This window comes from Pinus tabuliformis, chromosome 7 (genome assembly GCF_031772625.1).
Source record: "Pinus tabuliformis cultivar Carrire ecotype Pingquan chromosome 7, CPIR1, whole genome shotgun sequence".
Lineage (NCBI taxonomy): Eukaryota > Viridiplantae > Streptophyta > Pinopsida > Pinales > Pinaceae > Pinus > Pinus tabuliformis.
Genome location: NC_142293.1, coordinates 1,239,702,161 through 1,239,727,271, shown reverse-complemented (window position 1 = coordinate 1,239,727,271; position 25,111 = coordinate 1,239,702,161). Strand labels below are relative to the sequence as shown.

At 38.9% G+C, this 25,111-nt stretch overlaps 1 protein-coding gene across 2 annotated transcripts; it reads left to right on the top strand.

The window, feature by feature from the left end:
- Positions 1-7,452: 7,452 nt before the first annotated feature.
- On the top strand, positions 7,453-16,662 carry LOC149251861 (phosphoribosylamine--glycine ligase, chloroplastic-like). 2 transcript variants are annotated; one of them, XM_089459599.1, is made up of 4 exons: positions 7,453-9,228; positions 13,843-14,213; positions 14,423-14,953; positions 15,911-16,662. In XM_089459599.1, the coding sequence occupies exons 1-4, from the start codon at positions 8,874-8,876 to the stop codon at positions 16,319-16,321; spliced, it is 1,668 nt and encodes a 555-aa protein (XP_089315725.1). In that variant the 5' UTR covers positions 7,453-8,873; the 3' UTR covers positions 16,322-16,662. The 2 variants fall into 2 exon arrangements, with proteins under 2 accessions (XP_089315725.1, XP_089315726.1); XM_089459600.1 differs by having other exon boundaries at positions 9,081-9,228; positions 13,827-14,213.
- The last annotated feature ends 8,449 nt before the right edge of the window (positions 16,663-25,111 follow it).

The window sequence follows — 25,111 nt, the reverse complement described above, 5'->3', positions numbered from 1 at the left end:
ACAAGTAGTCCAAGATTTGATGTACTTCCCAACATCCTATCGAAGGTTCGGCCAATAAAAATACTTCTACAGCACTGCCATTGTTTTCTCTACCTTGAAATGTCCAATGACCCGAGTGTAGTGTTCCTCTGAAATCATGTTGGCACACTCGCTTGAAGGAACACAAAGGTGTCCTAGGTGGCATAACAGTGCATCCTGGAGGTGAAATTTTGGAACTTGCTTGCCTTCCAAGAGCGTTTGGTATGTGTTGCCGAATTCTGGATTGCACTTGTAAAGATGCAACCACCCCACAGTCTCGTGCCCATAAGAGTCGAGCACATCGGTCAACGCCATGACCAGTAGTCGACTGAGGCAGTCTGCTACATTTTTGGTCTTGTCCTTCTTGTACTTAATGTTCAAATGGAACTGTTGCAGGTATGTAGATCATTTTTTATGGCGATCGTTCTGCAACTTCCCCCATGTCTGTATGAACTACAGGGGTCGATGGTTTGTGTGGATGATCATTTCCTTTCCCATAATGTAATGCTGCCATTGTCAGCAGGCCCGCACAATGGAATACATCTCTTTGTCATAAGTGGGATACTTTTGGACTGTGTCTAAAAGTGTCTCACTGTGATATGCCATGGGATGTCCCTGCTGAGTAAGAATTGCACCAATAACATAGTCAGAGGCATCTATCTCGATCTCAAATGGCTGTTGCAGTTCTGGTAATGTGAACACTGGTGTAGAGCAGAGGTGATGTTTCAACTTGACAAATGCCTTTTGTTGGGATTCAGACCAAAATAACTTTTCTTTCGCTCCTCCCTTGGTGACTTGATTCAAAGACCAAGTGATATGAGCTAACCCTAACACGAACCTGTAGTAGAAGTTGGCAAGACCCATAAAGTTGTGGAGCTCTGCTAGAGTTGTTGGGGCTGGCCAATCCTGAATGACTTACATCTTGGTTGGGTCCACATGCACACCCCGCTCATCAATGATGTACCCCATATATTGAACCTGGGTCATACCAAAAGTTCATTTCTCCAAATTGGCACACAACTTGTGTTGCTGCAGGATTTGGAGGCCCTGTCAAATATGGTGGAGGTACTCTTCCTAGCTCTGGTTGAAGATCAAAATGTCATGTAGATACATCACCATGAAGGGTTGCATGATGTCTTCCATTAGCCTCATGAAGGTTGTAGGGGCATTCGTCAACCCGAAAGGCATGACCAACCATTTGAAAAGGTACTCCTTGGATTTGAAGGAAATATTCCACACATCAGAGGGTTCAATTAGTACCTGGTGATAATCGGACTTCAAGTCAATCTTGCTGAAATATTTGGCCCCTTTGAGCTAGTCCAGAAAGTCATCAATTTGTGTGAATGGATACCTATTCTAGATAGTGATCTTGTTCAGCGCCCGATAGTCAATACAGAGTCTCCAGGTCCCATCCTTCTTCTGTACCAACACAATCGGGCTACCACAGGGTGATGAACTCAACTTGATGTGCCCTTTCTACAATAAATCCTGAATCTGCCTCTTGATTTCATCATTCTCTAGAATAGAACGTCAATAGATCGGTCCACCGGGTAGCGGCATGTTCGGGATCAAATCGATGGAGTGCTTGACCTGACAGTGTAGAGGTACCCTTGTGGGTAAGGTGAAGATGTCCCTATACTCCACCACAACCTTGTCCATTTGTTGCTTTCGTGTGGAGGAGCCCTGTCTAGAGGTCGTGGCCACAATATTCTTATTTCCCTAAGGGTGAATCATAAGGAAAACAAATTTCCCGGTTTGGGAAATGATCTTACTACATTGCTTCACAGTTATCAAAGAAATGGTAGTAGGTGGTGCTACCTCCGATATCTTGCACAACTTATTGCCCAAAGTAATAATAACAGTGTGAGGCCTAGACTCATACATAACATGTTTCTTCCACAAGTATGGTTGGCCTAATAATACATCACAAACTTCAAGAGAAGCAACATCACACCTTTACCTCATATGTGAAGAGATTGATGTTGTAGGGAAGGTGACATTGTTGGCTGACGCGAAGATCTCGCCCATGGTGAAGCCACCCAATTGTGTATGACTGCAAGTGTGGTGTGGTCGGTAGGACCAACCGTTTCACAACCTCTGCTGGAATGAAGTTCTTTGGCTCCCGTTGTCGACAATGAACTACGATGGAGAACCCTTCACTCACATTTGTGAGTGGAAGAGTTGCTCTCCCTCCTTTGGATCTTCGAGCTCATCCTTCTGGATCTTGGTGGTGGCAACGGTGGCACTAGGCTCCACACCGATAATATGCTTCCCTTTGTCATTCCCCTTGTTAGTTTCTGACTCAGAGTCAGAACATGCATCTAATTCGGAAGCCTTCAACTCGGCCACTAGTGACTGCTTGCCTCGACATTCACTTGTGTTGTGAGTGGGGATCTTATGGAACTCACACCATTTCCCTATGTCCTTCTTTGTCTTCATGGTGTTTTTCTTTGCTTGCGGCTTCGACGGGTTGTCTTAGGTCTCCCCGCCTTGGCTTTGTATTTTGTTCTACGGTTTAGGGGCGCCTTTCCCTTGCGTCAGATTCGTTGATCCAAAGTCTTCCTTCTTCTGTTTAAATTTATGCTCAATCTTGACAACATATTGATAGGTGGCACCAAGCAAGGAGATGTCCAAGAACTCCATCTCTTCCTGGATGTACTTGTGTAGGTAGTCGCAGTACTTAAGTACCAAATTCTGCTCAGAATCCTTAAGCTTCGTGCGAAGAGTATGGAAAACATTTGTGAACTCTGACACATCTTGATCCCTTGCCTACCGCAACGTGGTCCACTTTATGTATTTATCTTCGTAGCTCCTGACAAGGTAATATTGTTCCTTGATGGTGTCTCGAAAAGAATTCCAAGTGGGTATGGTTGAAAATAATGAGTATTCCCTATTGTCCTTTTGTTCACAATAGGTTTCCCACAAGTCCTTGACATGTGGGGTGGATTTGAGGAGTGAAAAAGTAATCTTTTCCTGATTGGAAAAGTCATGAATTGAAAAATATCCTTTCAACAGATTTAACCATCTATCTACGACGTCAGCATCTATATGACCTTCAAATATGGAATGTCAAAGTTAACTTGTACCTTAAAAAGAGTGGCGCCTCCAGAGTGGCTGTTGGGTGAAGATGTGTCGCCTGTGGGTAGCCATCGAAGGATTTGGGCAAAGTTATCCATAATCACATTCCTTTGTCACTCAAGGGCTTCCTAGAGCAATATTTTGAAAGGATCTCATGCCCCCTTGTCTTTCTTCTCTTCCGCCATGGGAGGTCATCAGGGTTTATGAGGCTAGTCTTGTAAAGGTTCAACCAATTCGAGCCCTAACTCCTTATACCCTGACCTCGTTGGGGACATGCAAAGGAAAACATAGAAAGAGAAAACCGCTCTGATACCACTGATCCAGACTTATGTAGGAACACAAAAAAATATAGATATACAGATAAACACATAGATGGAGCAAAAATAAAACTTCATTTCATTAATATCAAAGCACTGAAATATGCTTACATACAAAAATGGAAATAAATTAACTCAGGGGATGGTAGCTTACCTCTGAGAAGAGATGTGGTGGCTACATGCCTCTAAATTGTGTTACAATGAGGCTCAAAGGCTTATTTATTCTTAAGAAGCATTGAAAAACCATAAACATCCAAAAACCTAACCCTCGGAGATGAAGTGCCAAAATTGTGGGCCCCATTTGGGTAAATTAGTACATCAACTTCCCAGGGTTGTAACTTTGGCATATGATCTTTGTTTGGCTATCATAATACTTTGTTTTGAAGATCTCAAAGAGGAGGCCGGAAACAAATTGGTAAACTAGTTTGTGACTTTTCCGGTCTCTCTCTTTTCCCTAAAAACGTCTTTTAGTCCCTCAAAATGGTTCCGAAAATCTAAGACCTGAAAAACTACCAAAAATAGTAAGTTGTGCTACAATTAAGGAAACTGAAAAGAAACAACAATGGGGGTCCAAGTGGAATATGCGTGTAGACACCAATATCCACCTGGATCAAAGACCAAAATCAAATAGGGGAGGATATATTATCCAAGGGTAAATCTTGTGAAGGATGGATGTTCACAAGATTTTCATTCTCCGATGAATATGAGGAATTGTTAGTGGGTAGCATTAATGAACATGTCTGTAGAAAGGGAAGTGAATTATGGATGGTGGAATTACATTCAGAACCCATACGCATCAAGGGATTTATAAATGGCTCAGTGGATCTATCAGTCCTATGAGAAGAATTGGTAAAATGAGCATCAAAATCACATGTCTACTAAGTTGATTTATCAAAAACAAAAGGAGAGTTGGGAAAATTGGTTTTGTCATCGATACTTGTAGTTTTCCACTAGGATCCCAGATAGGAAGGAACCTTTTTCACCATGTTTGGAGCAATGTTGGAAACCTTTTTCATTCCCTTGATGTCCTATCCTGCATAAAACCTGACAAATCTATATGAGTAGTTTGCAAGTAGGTGGCTCGTCTGGTGGTAGGTGAGGCAGCGAAATGGGATGCCCCAATAATCTATTTGGTGCCTAATGGAAGAGTCACCTCACATTAGGTTAATCTCTGTTGGAAGTCCACCAACAAAAATTGGTTCCACAAGCAACCAAGATATTCTTTTATCCAAACCCCCAAGACTCCCTTCATCTATGTAAACGAATCTGCCAATAAAATTTCTAATCTCGATCAAGGCTTTCTTCGACCGGAGTTCCAAAGGCAAGCCTGGAAGTTTCACGCAAAGTAAACATCTACAATGGACCTCAATTAATGGATTAAATCCAATGTACCATTAACTGCGTCCCTACACCCATGGTGACTGCGTCATCCGCTTAGCATCCTCTTGGTGTAAGAAATGAAAACCGAACCATTTGATTAATAAAACACTAACCAAAAACTTATATTTTAAAACTAAGAACTAGTGTTTCTCCACCCACATATTCATCTCTTCCCCCTCCATCTGCCCAAATTCCCAGCGACCGATGAATGTCCTCTTTTGTAGCCTTGAAACCTAATCCCAATAGATGTCTCTTCCAAAAACCAGTTGTTTTACCTTCGTGGCTACTTTATCAGCCCTTTTTCTTGTGTATATTTTGTTCCCAATTTTTATAACGGCCATAAAAATTCTCTACTACGTTCGACCTATTTGCATTGTGTATGTAATGGAGCGAAAATAGAAAAGGCTGCAGATACCCCACTCGGTCTTTTTAGAAAACCTTCTTTAGACAGAATGTGCATGTGTTTTGATTCAACCTCTAATATGGCACATATCAGTTCCTTCAAGTTCGATGAATTGGGACGTTGCATTCATGCCACTTGTGTTATGCCAAAAGTACAATCGTTGTCACCTGTTGTGGCCAGCAAAAGGAATTATGTATGTATGTCCAATGTCAGATTTGTCAAACTAGTTGTCACAACTAAGTGGATAAAATATACATATATGAATGAACTGGGAAAACTATGTATTATAATGTATGGGGGCACCAACCAGCTGCCTTTTCTCAAAGGGAATATAAATGTTCCTCCTTTCCCTGAGGCAAACATCCAGGTTGTCCACAGAGTAAAATGGATCCGACAATATACCACATTCAATGTATGGTATAAAAGCCGATCACAAACAAAAACAAAATATGAGGAGAGTATCGAGATATTAAATGGGAAAAATCCTAAAGCACATCATGTATCATCAACAATATAATTTCGGACATGAAAGCAAGAACATCCAATCCAGTAGATCAAATGATACATGGAGTGCATCTAAGTGACCATGTAAACAATTGTCACCACTAACATCGCCACCTCATGTTCGAGAAACAACTCATCCTAGAGAAAAGTAGCATTTGAGATATGAGAACAACTCTGAGTCAATGAAAACATAAGCCTCACCAACTAGTAGCCAATTCAAAATAAACACCATTAATGTGACATAATTGGCTCGTAAAAACCACTTATGGCTCAAATAAACCAACCATGAATAATATGTCTGCACACACTGCTATGGAGAAAACCATCCAACCAGTATCCAGGATTTCCCAGAATCCTGCAAATAAACCGCCAGATGGATAGATACGTCCAGAGAAATCATGTCCGAAGTGGATTTTAGAGTGGGACCCAAATGTTGCACTTCAGAGTAAAAAACAGTAAGCCTCCACCAAGATAGATGCCTCTAGACCAAAAAGACATCCCAACCTGAGACAAGCAGAGAAAACCAAATAAAATAATGCTGAGATAGCCGAGAGGCATATACCGCGAAGAAATAGATTCCAAACGCTAGAAAAATTCTAAAGAAATTTTTAAAATGGATCATATCCCTAGATGATAATGTCTACCAGAGCATGAAGGAGGAGATATCCTCCAGAAATCTTGTAAAATAAGCGATCAATTGGTCCCTAGAAAAGTATGAAGGCCACATACACCCAAGGATGGCTTTTGAAGGAGGCCCTGCAATATTCAAGAAGCAAAAAAAAATACCTATGTCAACCCATATTTATAAATATCTACCTTCTACAACACCAACCACCATCCATTTCCTCCATCACTGAGTTGTCTACTATAAGAAACAAGATTCTCAAAGAGTCTAAACAAGTTTACCACATCAAGTTCACGAAAACAAACTGGAAATTTTCCCCGTTGTTTGCCTAAAACACAAGGGATCTTTAAGCTCCCTTCTCTCAAAATCATAAACAAAACAATAACAATCAAGTAGTTTTTAAGTGTGATTTTTTGAAAAAATTTCTGGTTTATTTTCTGATCTAATTTGTCTAGAATCCAACAAAAATTCATTGAAATCACAAGTTTGATTAGTGAACTTTTCATAATAAAAGTGCCTTAGGAGTTTTTGAGGGTGTTGAATACATATATGTAGTCAAAAAATAAATTTAAACAACACAAATCAAGATTTGACAACAAATTTTTTCGTCCAAAAAATCGCACTTAAAAACTATTCCAATAGAACAACCCAACTTTATTCAAATATTTAATTATAAAATTGTTTAAATGAATGGTGAAGGAACCAAATTGATTAATGTGATAATAAAATTTGAATTAATTAATTTTTTAATATTACATTTAGAATATATATATATATATATATATATATATATAATTAATTTCAAATCTAAAACATCTATCAAAATTAACAATTTTTACATCTCTAATAATCATTTAATTTGAGTGGTCATAAAATTTGAATTAACTAATTTTTTGATATTGCATTCATTTATATATATATATTTTAATTTCAATTTAAAACACCTTTTGCAACTCTAATACTCATTTTAATCATTTTAACATAGAATATTTTACATTAGCCAAAATCATAAATTTTGTGGATTAATTCCGTCCCAGATTCCGTCCCCTCGGGACTATAAAAGGAAAAGTTGTCGCTTAACTTTGATACCATAAAGGGAAAGTTGTGGCTTTGATTATTGTGAAAAACCATTCCCATGTATCCATACTATTCTACGATGACTGGCGATTTAATGCTGTAAATATGTTGGGAAGATTTTGAACCATACTTCATGGTGGAGAGAGACCCACTTCTGAGTGTACACACACAGTGGCCCTTGAGAGCTTACAAAAATACAATTACAGTAAATTGCTTCACCGTCAATTTACTTGTAAATACACAGAGTTGGCAAGCAAGACAGTATGACATACCTACTTTATTGGGGGCAATGCCCAGCTAAGATGGAACGTTCCACTTAATATCCAGCCAAATTAGTTGTATTTATTTGATGTGCCGATCGCCATTGCCGAGGGTTCTGAATGAGCTACCTCTCTCTATCTGCCAGCTAAAGGATACTTGCCCAGTTATTTATTCACCAATTTATTCGACAGGTATTGCGTTTGCATTGCAACCTTGTTAATGAAACCAACCACCAAAGTCTAAAAGACCTAAAACCCTACACCCTTCTGTGTCAAATGCCTCTAGCGAATTCCACAAAGCAGCTAAAAACCATGCGACTTCCGTTGCTTAACGCGGCGATCCCATATCATAAATAGTCCATCGTCATAAAAGGAAGCGGATGCCACTGATCGCTATATATAGAAATATGGTGTGCCATATATGGGTTTCAGTTAAAATCCTTTCATAGCTGAGAGTGGCATGAGATGAAGTTGAGGATTCCCAATCCATATCCTGTCAAACAGATATTCGCTAACAGTGATGTCAATGAACCACCCTCACCCTCACCCTCACCGTACTTTTGCTTATACATTATTAATTCCGCAGCAGCATAATGCAATGTTTTGGTCCTCCTCGAATCTCTCATGCCAAAGGGCTCACATAGTTTAGAGTTTAAGCAGCTAGGGATTATTGTTATTTATTTTTCAAAACACCTAATTCCTGTTCCCTATTTTTCTTCTTTCGATAAGTTCTTTAGGCCGGAGCACAATGGCTGGGGCGGTTTCTGGTAGTGTTGGAACCCTTCATTCTACATCAGAGGTCTGTGTAAGGTCAAACAGATATTCGCTAACAGTGATGTCAATGAACCACCCTCACCCTCACCCTACTTTTGCTTAAATAATTAGTAGGAATCTCAGAGAAACTGCATAAGAATGCCCATTTGAAAGTTGATGTGAAATCAGGCCAGGTGAGTGCGCAGAACCCAATAATAATCCGGGGCCAAAGGCACATCGCGGGCAACGTCCAGAAATACCCTTTCGCAATTCTTTATACATTATTAATTCCGCAGCAGCATAATGCAATGTTTTGGTCCTCCTCGAACCTCTCATGCCAAAGGGCTCACAGAGTTTAGAGTTTAAGCAGCTAGGGATTATTGTTATTTATTTTTCTGAACACCTAATTCCTGTTCCCTATTTTTCTTCTTTCGATAAGTTCTTTAGGCCGGAGCACAATGGCTGGGGCGGTTTCTGGTAGTGTTGGAACCCTTCATTCTACATCAGAGGTCTGTGTAAGGTCTCTGCAGGCTAGAGAAAACCACCTATATCGCCTCCAGAGATCGCCCTTCAGGCCTGGATGCAGCTTTCGAAAGAGGATTTCGACTAATGGGTCGAGACTCAAGGCAAAATCATTTTTTTCCATTCACAGTTTCTCCAGTTTGCTAACATGTTCAAAATGGGCACATGCGTCGACATCTTTTGGAGGAGCTCTGGATTATAGACGTAACAACCCAAGTAGTTTGATTGAAGATTCAAGTATCATGGCCTCTAAGGCTGAACCAGGGGAGCTTTCCACTGATGAATCAGGCGGTATTTCACAAACCTTGCTTCCTTTTCTGTATTTTATTTTGCAGGATTGTTGTTTTAAAACACCAAGGTTCTCAAATATTCTGCTTGCGCAGAATTAAATATTTTGGTCTTTTTCATTTGCAAACCTATCAGTTTTTGTTTATGTCCTTCAACAATTTTTTGCGAGGCCCCCATCTTTAAATATATGAAAAAAATGTAGAGAGACAATCACAATTTTAGTATTGATGATGGCTGTAATTCTGAAGCACACCAGGGATTAAATGCGCAGATTTCTGAGTTTGTTTATAGCAGCATTGAGGTTGTTATTGAGTTTCCTAAGCACCATCAACTATACAATGACATGGTGCCAGCAATGAGGCCACTGCTAGTTTCGTTTCACTCATTGCGTTTCTATTCCAATCGAGCGATATCTGAGTCTGGTTTGAACAATTTTAGGAGAAAAATACATCCAAAAAATATGCAATTTGGGCTACTGTTTATTTCGTATATTATTTCAGCGACATTTTGAGGTTTTACTGTTGTCCTCAGTTCTATCAAAACTTATTCCTATGCTCTTAGAATATGGGGTAAATCCGGAGCGTACTGAAACAAAACCATGGCAGAGGGGCAAAATAGTTAGATGGCCACTGTTTGTGAGTCAGTCCTTTTATAGAGTTGTGCGGTTGATTTATTTCTCCTTTAACAGTGTCTTATGCTTCTGCCATGAAGAAATGCAACATGAATCATATGACGAATTGTTGCGTCAAGTTTTAACTTGAATCTGATATGCATCTTCACCAGAGAGTATTTTGTAATTTGAAACTCCACTGTCAGTGCAGGAATTGTCGTCGAATGCTTAATTCCTGGAAAGCAGATCTGCACTCTTACAAACCTTAGGTAGGTTAAAACCGTTTAACCTATCAAATTTGCACGTAAGAATGCAAGATAACTGAGAAAACACTGAATGATGAGCTAAGAGCCTACAGCACTCAACCACACTCTGTCTGTTAACTGTAAAACAGAAAATTACATACCACACTTTCTAATCACTAGCAAACTATAAAAATGATGAATGACGATCATCCACTCTGTCTTCTCTTATAGATGAAGAAGGCAAGGTTTTTACAAAATAAAGCTTCAAAGTTTTAGAAGCAAAACTCTAAACCCTAAATTTAACCCAGAGAAGTGTCCCCTTCCTGCATGAGTAAAAGTCCTGGATTAGAGTGCCCTGTTCTAATTCTGGAAAATCCTCCAATGCTTGGGGCATTTGCTTCAGTTGTATCTGGAAAACTTCCTAAGGCAGGGTCTTTTCCTAAATCTAGAAAAGATAAAATAAGTAAAGTCACATTCAATTAAAGCAAAGGATAAATTTGGAGTAGTCTAATAACAGCAAGAAGCTAAACTGGAAATGGTCTAAGGCTGGTGCATGCATGCCTACAGCATGCATTGGCACTCTCACTTTGCTTCCTCCTCCTCATTAAAGCACTGTACTGCTGCTCCCGATGCACACACATCTATACTGCTGTGCACAAGAATCAAGAGCAATGAAGATCTGCTGTAGGCACACCTCTTTTGAAGGCGGACATGGACTGAGCAACACATGTAAAGCACTCTCACACGCTTTCCTTTTCCTCATTAAAGCACTGTTCTGCTGCTTCTGATGCACCCATATCCACACTGCTGTGCACAAGAATCAACAGGAATGTGGAACTGCTGTAGGACCACAACTTCTGCAGGTGAACACAGACTAAGAAACACATGCAAACTCTAAAAAGAATCCCTGTCATCAGTTAGATGAAAACATGCCCAGTTCAAGGTTCTTTGAAGTCATTGCATCCTTATGGGCTGTATAGCTACCCTTCACAGCTATCCTGGCTGGTGTTTCTACCTACTTAGACAGTAAAATATCATGTTGTCTGTAGCTGGGGTAAGTGTCTGCACTAGTTTAATGCTGGCCTCCACTAGCAACACATGTAAACTCTAAAAAGAATCTCCGTCAGCAGTTAGATGGGAACATTCTGAGTTCAGGGTTCTTTGAAGTCATTGCATCCTTATGGGCTGTGTAGCTACCCTTCACAGCAATCTAATGCTGGCCTCCACTAGCAACACATGTAAACTCTAAAAAGAATCTCCGTCAGCAGTTAGATGGGAACATTCTGAGTTCAGGGTTCTTTGAAGTCATTGCATCCTTATGGGCTGTGTAGCTACCCTTCACAGCAATCCTGGCTGGTGTTCCAGCTTCCTACCTACTTAGACAGTAAAATATCATTTTTCTGTAGCTGGGTAAGGGGCTTCACTAGTTTAATGCTGGCCTCCCTCATCATTTGTCACTCCTTATCCGTGGGATTAGAGTGAAGAAACAGCATTTATCAAGAATTGTGGCCTCCTATACGATGCAATGATACTTGTATTCCATTTTTGCTTGGTATTATCTAGAAATTTCTTTCGTATCCTTTAGTAGGTATGTTTTTGGCCTGTACAGTGGATAATATCAGAAGAGGCTAAGCAATGGAAGATACCGACAAATAAAGACATCAAGAAGTGCTTTTAGAAGTTGAAGTTAGGAACTGCTTTCCTGACAAAAGCAACTCTCATATAAATGTATTCCATAATGTAATACAGAGGACAAGAAAGGTGGAAACGAAGCTTTTGCTTGTGTGATGGTAATGCTATTGTAGCAATGGCAAGAAAATAGTAACTGCAATACTGTCTAGAGCTTATTGAATGTGATCTTGTTGTTGATTATATGCCAGAATATATGAGCTGCATTACATGATGTGAATTAATAGCTGGAATAACAGTAGGACAATATTGATATCTCTTATGAAGTTGTACTTATTTGTATTATCAATTATGTTAATTCATGCTAATTTTAAACTTCTCTTTACCCCTTCCTAGCCCTTTGCTCTTAATAAGAAATTGCTTCTGTGGTCTCCTCATGATAGAGGTGTTAGTTTTCTGAGGCCTCCTTGTTACTTCAGTCTGTTGACATCTCTATTGACCATCTCCCCCATTTTAGGTAATCCTTAGATGCTTTTGGTCACCTTCTGCCTACTAATCAGGGGTTTTACATGATGATCTAAGGGGATATTTTCAGGCAATACATCCAGAGCACTTGGATTGCACCCCCCTGAGGGCCTCAATCCTAAGATGACCTACGTTGAGCTTCATGCAGCTGAGTGATGGTCTTATTGTCATACCTGTGTTTGCATGGGGACATTGGATGCATGGCCTCAGGCTCCCTCTTGGCCAGTTGAAAGTGTGCTCCCACTAGTGTCGGATTGAGACAAATCATCGTATCCCCTGATGGGAGAGGTTTTTTCTGTTGCATCACTTGCAGGAGTTTGAATCAAAGGAGCACCTCATTTTCAAATGCCCCATTTACTAAGGAAGGCTTCAGTGCCTTTATGGGGACTCGAGGGGATCCTTCACTCCTTTCTTTCTCTATACAGATCATAGTTGACTAGCTCTTTTCATGAGCTAGGTGTTACGACATAGATATCAGATCTTATTAGGAGTTCCTTGGAGTCCAGATAGACTCTATCAGGTGTATCACTTTCTTTCCTCATGTCCTGTTTGCTGGTGGCAGCAAGCATTAGGTGGAGACCCATGGTACTTCCAACTTGTGAGACCACGGACATCTCAGCACTCACAGAGCTCTTAAGGGGTTCCAGCTCCCAATCTTGGCACAAATCACATCTCAGCTTTCAACACATTCTAGTTGTTCACTCCTTCGAAGGCGCCAGTCTGTCATCACCAGGTTCTTTCCAGCAGCATCAAGTGTTAGGAGAGTACCAATGGATTGTTCCAGTTTTCCTCCCAGGGTTTTGCAGTCCATGCCGTTCAGATTTGGACTCTCCCCTGAGGGCATCATGAAGAAATGCATTGGCTCCTTTCCATGGTCAATGATCCCACAGGGGCATTTCCATCCTCTTCTTTCTCTAGTTCTGATATGGGTTCTTGGGCTTTCCCCTCACTCTGCACTTGCCTCTGATGATATGTACCCTTTTATCATTTTATTGCTTGGCTTATGTTTTTGTTGTTTACCTGTCTCATTCTTTCAGTTGTTTAGCTTTTTTAGCTTGTGCTTCACCTTTAGCGTTTAGCTTTTACAAGCGGCCCTACAGTTTGTCACTGCTGAATGTGCTTTTGAGTCCATTTTACCTACCTTTTTGGTCATCTGTCAACATTAAAAAAGTTATCTTATCTTCTGTCTTGTCTGGCACTTTAAACTTATAATTATAATGAACTCAGTTTTCTCTATTGACTAACTCGTACTATAGTTGTGGGTGCTTTGTAATAGGGTAATATGGAAATATTTACCCAATACATTGTTGCAAATTATGAATTATTGATTATTAACTTGATAACTGAAGGTGGTCATGCAATTTGGTGACTAGGCATTCATCAGATATTTAAATATGAATCGACTCTAACATGGACAACATAATTTATTTCTTGTGCTAATCAGGTTAGTAGATGTTGGGAGAGAACAGAATGCTATGATACGTATCTATTTTTTTCATGCCAGTAATGTATAATTCAGAATGACCTTAAACTTCTCATGGGCATGTAACTATTTTGCTTGTATTTGATGTTTGTAATGATAAACATCAAAGATATTTATTGGTGCAGAAGGCGTGGTTGTATTAGTTATTGGAGGAGGAGGCAGAGAGCATGCACTTTGCTATGCATTGCAGCGATCATCTTCTTGTGATGCAGTGTTCTGTGCCCCAGGAAATGCTGGCATAGCAGATTCAGGAGATGCAACTTGTATAATGGATCTTGACATTCGCAACAGTTCTGCGGTTATCTCCTTTTGTCAAAGGTGGGGCGTTGGATTAGTTGTCGTGGGTCCAGAAGCACCTTTGGTTGCTGGTCTTGTAAATGATCTTGTTAAAGCAGGAATCCCTACTTTTGGCCCTTCATCAGAAGCAGCAGCTTTGGAGGGGTCAAAGGATTTCATGAAGAAGCTGTGCGACAAGTATGGCATCCCTACAGCCAAGGTTCTCTACCTAAATGATGTTTTCATCTGGTTATGTTTCTCATTTACTTACCTGCTGGAGTAATAAACTCTATCAATATGACATCATAGCTCTTGCTAAACGATCTTAGAGTTATCACATACAAAAAATTTCAACTGTAATATAGACTTACTAGTTAAACAATCCTGTCTTGAAATCTGTCTCTAATTTTTTACTTGATCTATTTGCAGTACCAAACTTTTACCAATGCTTCAGATGCCAAAAACTATATAGAGAAACAAGGGGCACCTATTGTTGTGAAAGTGGATGGCTTGGCTTCTGGGAAAGGAGTTGTTGTTGCAGAGACCCTGGAAGAAGCCTATGGTGCAGTTGATAGCATGCTAGTAAAAGGAAATTTTGGGTCAGCTGGTCATCAGATTATTGTGGAAGAGTTCCTTGAAGGAGAGGAAGCTTCATTTTTTGCTCTTGTTGATGGTGAAAATGCTCTTCCTCTGGCTTCTGCACAGGATCATAAACGTGTGGGTGAAGGAGATACAGGTCCAAATACAGGAGGAATGGGGGCATATTCACCAGCTCCGATCTTGACAAAGGAACTCGAGTCAGTGGTGATGAAATCAATTATTCTTCCAACTGTGAAGGGAATGGAGGCAGAAGGTTGTAGGTTTGTGGGGGTACTCTATGCTGGATTAATCATAGATTCCAAATCTAGTTTACCAAAACTTCTTGAGTACAATGTTAGATTTGGAGATCCCGAATGTCAGGTTAGTGTGCCTTCTTTTCTTTTTTGTTTGTCTAAGGCTTGTTTGACAGAGTTTGTGTTGCAGACTACTCTGTAAATTCAGTGTGTTAGCAGATGAGAAATTCCTATAGGTCCTCGGAGGATAGAGGTATAGTCCGTGTATGTTGGACTCCGCCTTGAATAATGTATTTGCTTGACTTTAGAGAAAGGACATTATAATAGTCATTGTCTTGGAAGTATGGATTATTTCATGACAGTAAAACGAGAGGGTGAAGCTGCTTTTTGCATGTATTATGAATTACAACTATTCAGGGAGTCTAATTTATCCATGGCTCCAGCCTCCAATCTGTCTGCAAAGTATTGGTGCCAAAGCTAAAGTGTAATGGTCTCTAATGCTTTACTTGAAGGCTTGACAACTCTTCATTTGATTCATGTCCACAACTATGCTGCTCCAATATCAGTTCATTAAAAAACAGATGTTACCTTAGATGCATGTCCCTAATTTTAGGCAGTGATGGGATGGGTAAGTCAGTTATGTCTGCGATGCAGGAATTTATCCATTAGGTTTTTCACAGGCGTGAAAAAGAGAAGCTGAAGATATGTGTCAGTTGGAAAATCAGTAATATCCCAATATGGCTGCAATCATAAGCTCACTGCAATGATTTATGGCAAAACAATTGCACATAATGGCAAGTTGCTGAGTCTTTTTTTAAGGCTCAATTGATGTTTTTGTTTATTTTACAAATACAGACCTTGAAACTCATCAAAGCAAGTTCTGCTGTGTCAAGTAGAGACACATAAAATAACCTGACTCTATATTATTTAATGGTATTGATTTACATAATTCTTTATCAAGATGGGGTAATCTATAGTAGGATGATCAGATTTCATTTGATGAAAGTACTTTACTTTGGTAGTTTTGTGTTTTCTGGATTTGATATCAGCTTTCTAAACCTTTTTGTAGAATTCGATTGTGCAGGTTTTAATGGTTCGCTTGGAATCAGATTTGGTTCAAATTCTACTTGCAGCTTGCAAAGGACAATTGAGTGGAGTAACATTGGATTGGTCAAAAGATTCGGCCTTGGTTGTTGTCCTTGCCAGTAAAGGCTACCCTGGAGACTATAAAAGAGGCACTATTATAAAGAACCTTCAGGAAGCCGAGGCTGCCGCATCAAAAGTTAAAATATTTCATGCGGGGACAGCATTGGATTCACATGGAAATATGGTTGCCATGGGAGGACGTGTGCTGGGTGTCACAGCCATGGGAAGTGATATAGCAGAGGCTCAAGAAAGGGCATACCAAGTTGTTAATGAAATCGTTTGGCCTGAGGGATTTTGTCGGAGGGATATTGGTTGGAGAGCTGTTTCTCGTTTGCCAGTCACAAAATAAAATTTATATTCAATGTTGACTTCATCATTATATGTATAGTGAACTATTGCCTCTTTGGCATGCTAGAGAGCAATTTAGTTTCTTTTTTCCCCGTGAGGTTTGGTTTTAACTTACATCTATGCAACTGAAAACCTCTTGTGAATTTGATTCTCCTGATTCACTATGATGTGGGTGGCAGATTACATAGCAGTGATCAGTGGTCACCAAATATCAGAATAATAGACTGTTGAATCCAAACTAGATTCTTTGTATCTGATGGCTTCCGTCATTGGAGGAAATTTGAGGTCTAAAATGAGCCTTAAAAGGCCTTTACTGAGTTGGAAATTCAATAGCTTTAATCATGAGTGCACTGGTCATTATTCAGTTTTCTGTGGTGCAGAATAGTTCTAACAATAGTTGTTGTGTGTTTTCTTAGTGTTGGCTTGTTATTGGGCTTTCCATGGCTGGTTTTGTAGAATATTGAATGCTTTATGGGCCCAAATATTGCTTTATGTTGGTGTTTAACCTCCATTCTCAAGGTCTCAGGCTTGTTTTTTCATCTAGGCGCCTGTCAATATCTCATTTTTAGTCAAAATAAGATCGATAATTGTTGTTATTGCTAAATATCCACTTTTGGTAGAGAACCAACAGAGACTGACATATTTCGGATCAAGTATACGCAGATCTGGGAAATATAAAGACAGCACCCTGTTTTTTGATCACTGACGAGGTTGATCTGTCTCAGCTCTCAAGGTAGTCATCACTGGGAAAGGTTGAACTCTGATGAGAAGCACTTATTGGTCATATTTTGGCTTTCTGTGTGGCTTCTGACAGGGTTTTTCTGGTGAATTTGGCTAGCTGTTTCATGAAAGAAGCCCAAGTCCCTGGGTGTCCGATTGCAATAAAAAACAGCCATTCAGAAACATATAATTTCTTGATAAAGAATTACATTTCAAGGAGAATTTCTTGTTTCTCGCAATCGAAACCACTCCTTTTGTAGCTAAGAAAGCATACTGGGCTCTTCGTTGGAAGCTCTGAAAATTTTGCTGAAAGGATAGTTGCATTTGCTTGTGCAGAGGGTATTTTCAGGATACTTGCATTTGCTTGTGCTAAGGGTATTTTCTCTCGGGTAGTTGTTGTTCAATTTTTTTGGCTGAAGAAAATGATCTAATGCCAGGCCTGGCTTTTTCAAATGAGCTCATTTCAAGGAACATAAGCCTTCACTGTTATTGGCCGTGTATTTTTCATACATTTCCTTTTTTGGTACTGGGTTACAAGTTCACTTTTTCACTTATTGATACACTAGTTGCCCATTACTTTTCTAACTTTGAGTTCTTATAGTTTTCTAGAGATATAACTTAATCATTTAAGTTATATACCGAGTGATTAAGTTATATATCGAGTTCAAAGTATCAAACCTCATGGGGAGGGGTTGAGGATGGAAGCCACTTTTGGGGGAATTAAACTATCCTAAAAGATGTCCAAGCTCAACCAAGCTTCGCAAACTTCTAGTGATAGCATCCCACTGTGGGTAGATCTTTCTTCCATACAATAGACATGCTGGCCTTGGCCTAGGCTTAGCCTAGTTAAAAACAAACTTAAACCATTTAAGCTTCTTGTGAACTCTCTATCAAAGAGTTCATTAGGAAAGACGCTAACCTATTTTCTAATTGTCGTGAATCTTCTTCTTCCTTCCCTTTCCTCGACATATTGGATTTCTATGATTTCTATGATTTTAATAGGATAGTTGGATGCATTTGACTGCATATACATCCCATGTTTACTTTTCTCGTTTATGCTTTTTGCTTGAGTTTAATAACATTGGCCAGAAGACATTCTACTTTGTGTGTCATAGTGTATAATCTATGTTGCACGGGGACCCGCCCCCCCAAAAATACTCAAGTACCCTGCGTCCTCGCGTTCCGGGGACTTTTGGACCCTTAGGAAACGTCCCCAAACTGTTGGGGACTACATCAGGGACTTGGGGACTTGCTGGCCGTCCCCAAGACATTCCAAACAAATTTCTAGAATGTTCTGGACAGATTTCAGGGATGTCTTTGGCAGATTTCAAGGGTTTTTTGGGAAGATTTCAGAGATGTTTTGGGAAGGTTTTAGGGATAATCCAAGGACACAACTTTAGTTTTGACAATCATGGACATTGATGATTGAACAATATGATCAATTTCCCATTCATTTTTTTTTGGAATGCATTAAATCTAAATATTTTGTACTAATTGCAACTCAAAACATGGGTTTTATATGATGGGTTTCATTTTAGATTTCTAGTGATTTAGATATTGTATTTTCAATGGTAAAATTACAAAAATCAGCCTCCATGTCAAGAAAGTGGAAAATACTTGTGATTATTTTTCTTGTTTTTTCACTTTTTCAATCATCTCAACTTTTATATATTTTATGTGTGTTTTGAGGACTCATTCAAGTTCATTGCTTCCATGATCCCAACCCCAAGCATTGTGAAAACAATAAGATAATAGTGAATTGGATGGATACTAAATTTTTAAATAAATTCCTATTCAATCCTAAGTTACCAGAAAACGGATACGGGAACGGATACGGGTACGGGGTTTGAAACGGATACGCAAATTTTCAAACAATCTGGATACGATACGGCAGGAAACGGCACACACACACACACACACACATATATATATATATATTTTAAAAATAGGAATTTCATATTACCATTCATATTTCAGAATCTAGATTATCATCTATGATCTATCATGATTCATCATCATCAATTCAACATATGCCATAACCATTCAACATTGTCAACATCATTAACGATTATCGATAAAATTTGAATTGTGCCTCAAAGAAAAGCATAATATATTAATACATCCAAAAACAGTAAAACATGGTTGATGAAACTTCAAGAAAATGGCAAGTAGTTAACTTTTTTTATATAACTTCAAGAACAGGTTTGAGGTTTCTCAATCGGAAACCAAGAGAGTGAATTTACTAACTTGGAAAGAACTTCATTGGGAACAAACACACGTTAATCAAAACTACATGATGGCATAGTATTATAAAAACATCTGCACCAGAACAAATCACTGATTCTCCAGACAGAAAAAGATTTGCTTATTGCCATTAAGGTCCAAAATGAATTATTATTTTTATTTATTCTACAAGACGTTGGAAAGAACTATAAATAGTTCATCCTACCTCACAAAATAAAATATTATTTTTATTTATTCTAACATATGTTGAGAGAATTATAAAAGTATCCTGAATGGGCGAAATAGATCAATAGAGCCCACACAAAACACAACATGAAGAAATTAGATGGACTTGGTGGCCACATCAATGCCCTTGATACTAGATAATGGGGATGGCCCCATCATGAGGTTGACCGAAATGCCATAATATGGACGGCTCTCTCTACAACGCTTAGGTCAACCGCATGGTTAAATCATCTCTTGTAAACCATATCTTCGTGGACCCGAAAACTGAACCTGTATTCGCGTCCTCAAAGACCAGAGTTCAACGAAAAGAGATGTAGTGTTGAAATACTTTTTGGCCCCTTCTAAGCTCGATGCATTAATTATATCAAAAAATTCCTTTAGCTGACCACCCATGAAATATCGAGCTCATAACTTGTTTTAACATGGTTCCGTCCAATTTATCATACTCGGTCGTTGCATAAACGATGCGGATTGGCAAGGTGCTTAGCTGTAATGTGAAGGTGGCCCATTAAATTTTCCAGATTACCATTCATTCGGTTTAAGAAGCGATCCCTGATAAAAATTTTGATATACAATAATGGAATATGGCTGCCAGAAAAAATGGATGCGGTATTTGCGGACCTCAAAACATTTTTTTTTGCTGTAAAACGTTTAAAATTTTTCCAAATACATTTTAGAATTTCAGAAAACGTTTTCAAATTTTTAAAACATGTTTTTTCTACAAAAATGCCATTTGAAAAAAACGTCCCGTATCCAAAAACAAAAAACGGCACCAAAACGTTTTTCTGGCGTTTTTCCGGCGTTTCGTTCCCGGATCCGTATCTGAAACGGGAAAACGCTGTTTCGGGGGTTAGGGTAGCCGTTTCCGGTAACTTAGATTCAATCCCTTAATTTGGAATATGAATTTAACATCTTTAGAAAACCAAAGTATTTTATAGTGGTTTTTGACATCGCTGTAAATTTTTTTAAAACCTATTGAAAAGGAAACGCCTTTTATGTTTTACAGTCATCATTAACAAGAAATATGAGAAAAAAACTATTATAAAGATAGTTCTATGTGACAGACTGTTCATGGACCTTATTACAAATTTAAAGTAGTTTCACTTAAGTTTCTTAAAGCTAAATCTCATGTCTAGTGGCCAATAATGGAATGTCATTCAACCCTTTTTTAAATTGTTTGAGATTTTAATTGGCGAGGGTAAGGGTTGCACATAATACTATAAAGTATAGTTTGTTATGCTTACAAGCTTGAAACAAGTACAAATATACTTTATAGTATTATGCTATATATATATATATATATATATATATATGTCGTCCCCAGCTTGCTGTCCCCTAAAAATTTGGGGGTGCACTCTAGCCGTTTCAGGGACTCGTACTCCCGTCCCCGACGTTCCTTGTACCCAAAAGTAGTGCAACATAGTGTATAACGGTTTGCTATGTTAACATGTTCAATTTATGTCTCAGATACTTATAGAATAATCTACGTGTCCTTAGGCAAAGGGTGTTGTCAATCTGTTGCTGAGAATCGTTTCCAATTTCATTTTGTTAGATGCAGACAGTTATGTGTCCCATGTTGGTCAATTGAAATGGACAGTGGTTGGATTCTTTGTAAAATCAAATTGCATCACTAATTAGTCGTTGAAAAAATATGCTTGGGAGAATCGTCTCATAATACTTCTGTAATTTTAGAATCTATAATTTGAGTGAGTATTTCAACTCGATGAGATGATTTTTCCCCACAATTTGGGTTGTTAGAAAATCAGAAAGGCAAAATGTTAAATTTTGCTACTAGGGCCAAACTCCACCTTAGACAGCGCATATGATGCAACTAATATTTTTATTGGATTCCTCTTTCTGAGAGGTGTAGGATTCATCTAAAGATCATCTCATTTTGACATGTATAAATGGAATTATGAATTTATTTCTTCTATGGACAAATTGTCAAGGTCAATTAGCAATCTAATGTAGGCTCAAAAGCCCAAAAGACATGTCTCTTCACCCTCAACGTTGCATATAAATAGAAGGAGCATCTACATCAATTGGACATCATTTATCACACACATTTTTCTCTCTCTCCTCATCTGATTGGGTGTACAGATTTCTGGGCAACCTCTCTCCTCCACACGTGCGAAGGACAAGTCTATAATTTTCTGTTTTCTGGGTTGACCGAGTTGCAGAAGGATTGACCAACGTTCACTGGGCAGTAGTTGACAATGTTTCATTGTGTTTTTCCTTGGAGAAAATTTGTTTGGGCATGCCACATTTATGGGCACAGAAATCGAGGCAATCTGAGTTGTTTGACTAGCGTTGATCGCAGGTTTGAATTTGCGTTAATCGAGTTTGATTGATATTTTCAGGATTGTTTTGGGTTGATTTGGACTGTGTTGGAGGCCGATTTCACTGAGTTTGACCAAGCTGATTTGGAGGTGTAATTCTACTGATTTGACTAGCATTGGCTTTCTGGTTAGGGCATCCTATTTACTACAGTTTGATTGGACAGATTTGACTGTGATTGGGCAAGTGGATTTTGTATATTGTACTCTCTCTCTATTGAACTTTTGAAGAATAATAAGAAGAATTGATTAAAGGGTTTCCCCACATTAGGGTTTTTCCTTGGCATGCGCCACATCTTGTGTCCTCTTGTCTTGGTTTGTCTTCTACTGTTTTTATTTATGTTTTATTTGCATTTATTGTCATGTTAATTTGATTGCTAATCTGGAAATTGATATTGGGCTAATAAAAAAAATTAAGTAAATTGCTCTTAAGCATAGAGCATACCATTGTTATTTAAAATTAACATGGAATTAGAACTGAGGTGAAGACAAAGCCCAAGCAAGAGTGAAAAGAGCAATCACTGAGATTTGTTGGACAAGGACAAGAGTCAATGGCCTTTGCATCTTACTTCAATCCTAATGATAAGTTCATTGATAAGTCTGATTATCATGCATTGAAGATGTCTCTTGATTTAACTTTGGAAAAACATGATGTTATGGATTATGTGCAAGGAAAGATCACTGAACCTCTTTCAATGTACCGGCTGCCGCTAAGACAAAGTACAAGAAAGGTGAAGTCAAAGCTAAGAAGATCATTAGGGATTCTATTAAAAAGCATTCGGTTGCATACATATCGGATTTGAACACATCCAAGGAGATGTATCACAGGGTGGTTGGCATGTTCAAAGTTAGCAATGCAAACCAACTTCTCTTCCTCAAGAACAAGTTGAAGGACATAAAGAAAGAAAGAGGTGAAGATATCCAATTCTACTTCATGAGGATTACCGAGATAAAAAAATAATCTTCTTTCAATTGGAGAAGTTATTGTTGATAGGGAGCTCACTCTCATTGCCCTTGGGGGGCTCCCTTATGAATGGCATGTGTTCAATACTACTATCCTCAACAATGACAAGATTCCAGGTTTTGATGAATTGTTGACTAGATGCACTCAAGAAGAAACAAGGATGATGGAGAGAGACATGTCTTCAAATAGGAATGAACTTACTGCATTTTCCGCTCGTGCTAAAAAGAAGAACAATGCAGGTTCAAAGAAGCAATGTCAAGGAAGATCATGATTCAAAGATGGAAGGAAGGGAAGATGCTTCATTTGTAATAGGTTTGGTCACTATGCCAGGGAGTGTCTTAATAGAAGGGATACACCTTATGATGATGACAACCGCAACCGCAACAATTTCAAGGGCAAAAACAATCAAACAAATGGTAGATTCAACAACAAAGGAAAAAGGAATGCTCCCGCTATTCAACATGGAAATGGTCGACCTCCCAAAAGATCAAGAAACTTTAGGTATGATGAATCTAATGTTATAGATAACAAGCAAAAAGAATTTTATCTTATATCTGCCCTGTCTATTGCCTCTCCTCCGGATACCTTGGGAAATTGGTTGATTGATAGTGGTGCCTCAAGGTACTTCACTGGGTATAAGGAAGCTCTTTTAAATCTGATAGACAATGATACAAATTTGGAAATCATTCTTGGGTACAATGCCACCTATCCCGTGAAGGGAGTAGGGAATGTTACTTTTCAATGGAATCAAGGTAATACCATTCATTTACAAGAAGTACTATATGTACCCGATCTAAAGAAGAACTTGGTATCTATCTCGGCAATGGAGGACAAAGGATTCAAGGTGGCATTCATCGATGGAAAGGTACGTGTCTTGAATAGAAATTTCGAAGAAGCATTTACTCTTGGATTCAGGGTTGACAACCTACATTAAGTTGAAGGAAGCCCATTGGGAGCTATGTCTTGTGACACATCTCTTCAATTTGAACTATGGCATCGAAGGTTTGCTCATCTTCATTGTAAGGCTCTACCCGATGTGGGAAGATGGTGACAAGTATGCCTGAATTTAAAATAGAACTTGAAGGTGTTTGTCAAGGATGTGCATCAGGAAAACATACAAGGGGACCATTCCCCTCAAGTGATATCAAGACTACTATCATTTTGCAATTGGTTCATTCTGATCTATCGAGTATAATGCCTGTGACATCTTTGGGAGGATATTTATATTATGTTATCTTTGTGGACGATTTCCCTCACAAAACTTGATATATTTCTTGAAGACGGACGAAGTATTCTCATGGTTCAGTTCTTTCAAAGCCTTGGTTGAATTTAAATCAAAGAGGGAAGAATATCAAAATATTGAGGACTGATAATGGAACCGAATATGAATCAAATGAGTTCAATTGCTATTGTAGAGACGCTGGCATTAAGAGGGAGACTACTACCACGTATACTCCTAAGCAAAATTGTGTTGCTGAAAGGAAGAATTGTTCTATTGTAGAAGCCACTCATGCCATGCTTCATAATCAAAGCCTTCTGAAGTTCTTATGGCGGAAGTTACCAACACTTTCATGTATGTTCAAAATAGATGCCTTCATCAAGTGTTGGACTCCAAAACTCTCGAAGAAGTTTTCACCGGTAAGAAACTTTATTTTTCTCACTTTAGAATCTTTGGTAGTCCCATATATTTTCATGTGATGAAAGAAAAGAGAAACAAATTGGATGCATCTAGGAAGAAAGGAACATTTGTGTGCTACAGTGAAACTTTTAAGGCATATAGAATCTAGGTGCCTGGTCAAAGAGAAGTGGAGATAAGTCGTGATGTCACCTTTGATGAAGATGATTCCTGTGGGAAGATTAGTAACCTTCCTATTCCAAGGAAGGACAAAGAAGCAGATAGAGGAAAATAGGGAGAACGGTTGGATGATTCGATGCCCGATGTTGAAGGACCAATGGATCCCATTGATCCACCTCTTCATGAACCCTCCTCCTCAAAAGGGAGACCCTCATGGCTGAGGGAAACTCTCAAAAATGTCGAGAAATGTGTTCCACCAAGGGGGACATTTCGTGAAAGTAAGGAGCCAAATAGGTACCAAGGGTACTTAACTAGCATGAGCACCATTGTTTAAATTGAGCCTTTCACATTCGAAGAAGTTGTGAAGCACCAAGTTTGGAAGGATGCTATGAACGAAGAGTATGAGTTGTTTATGAAAAATGATGGAATGTGGTCCCTAGACCAAGGACAAATCTGTTGTCACCTCGAAATGGCTCTATGATCAAGCATGGAGCTAATGGAAGTGCT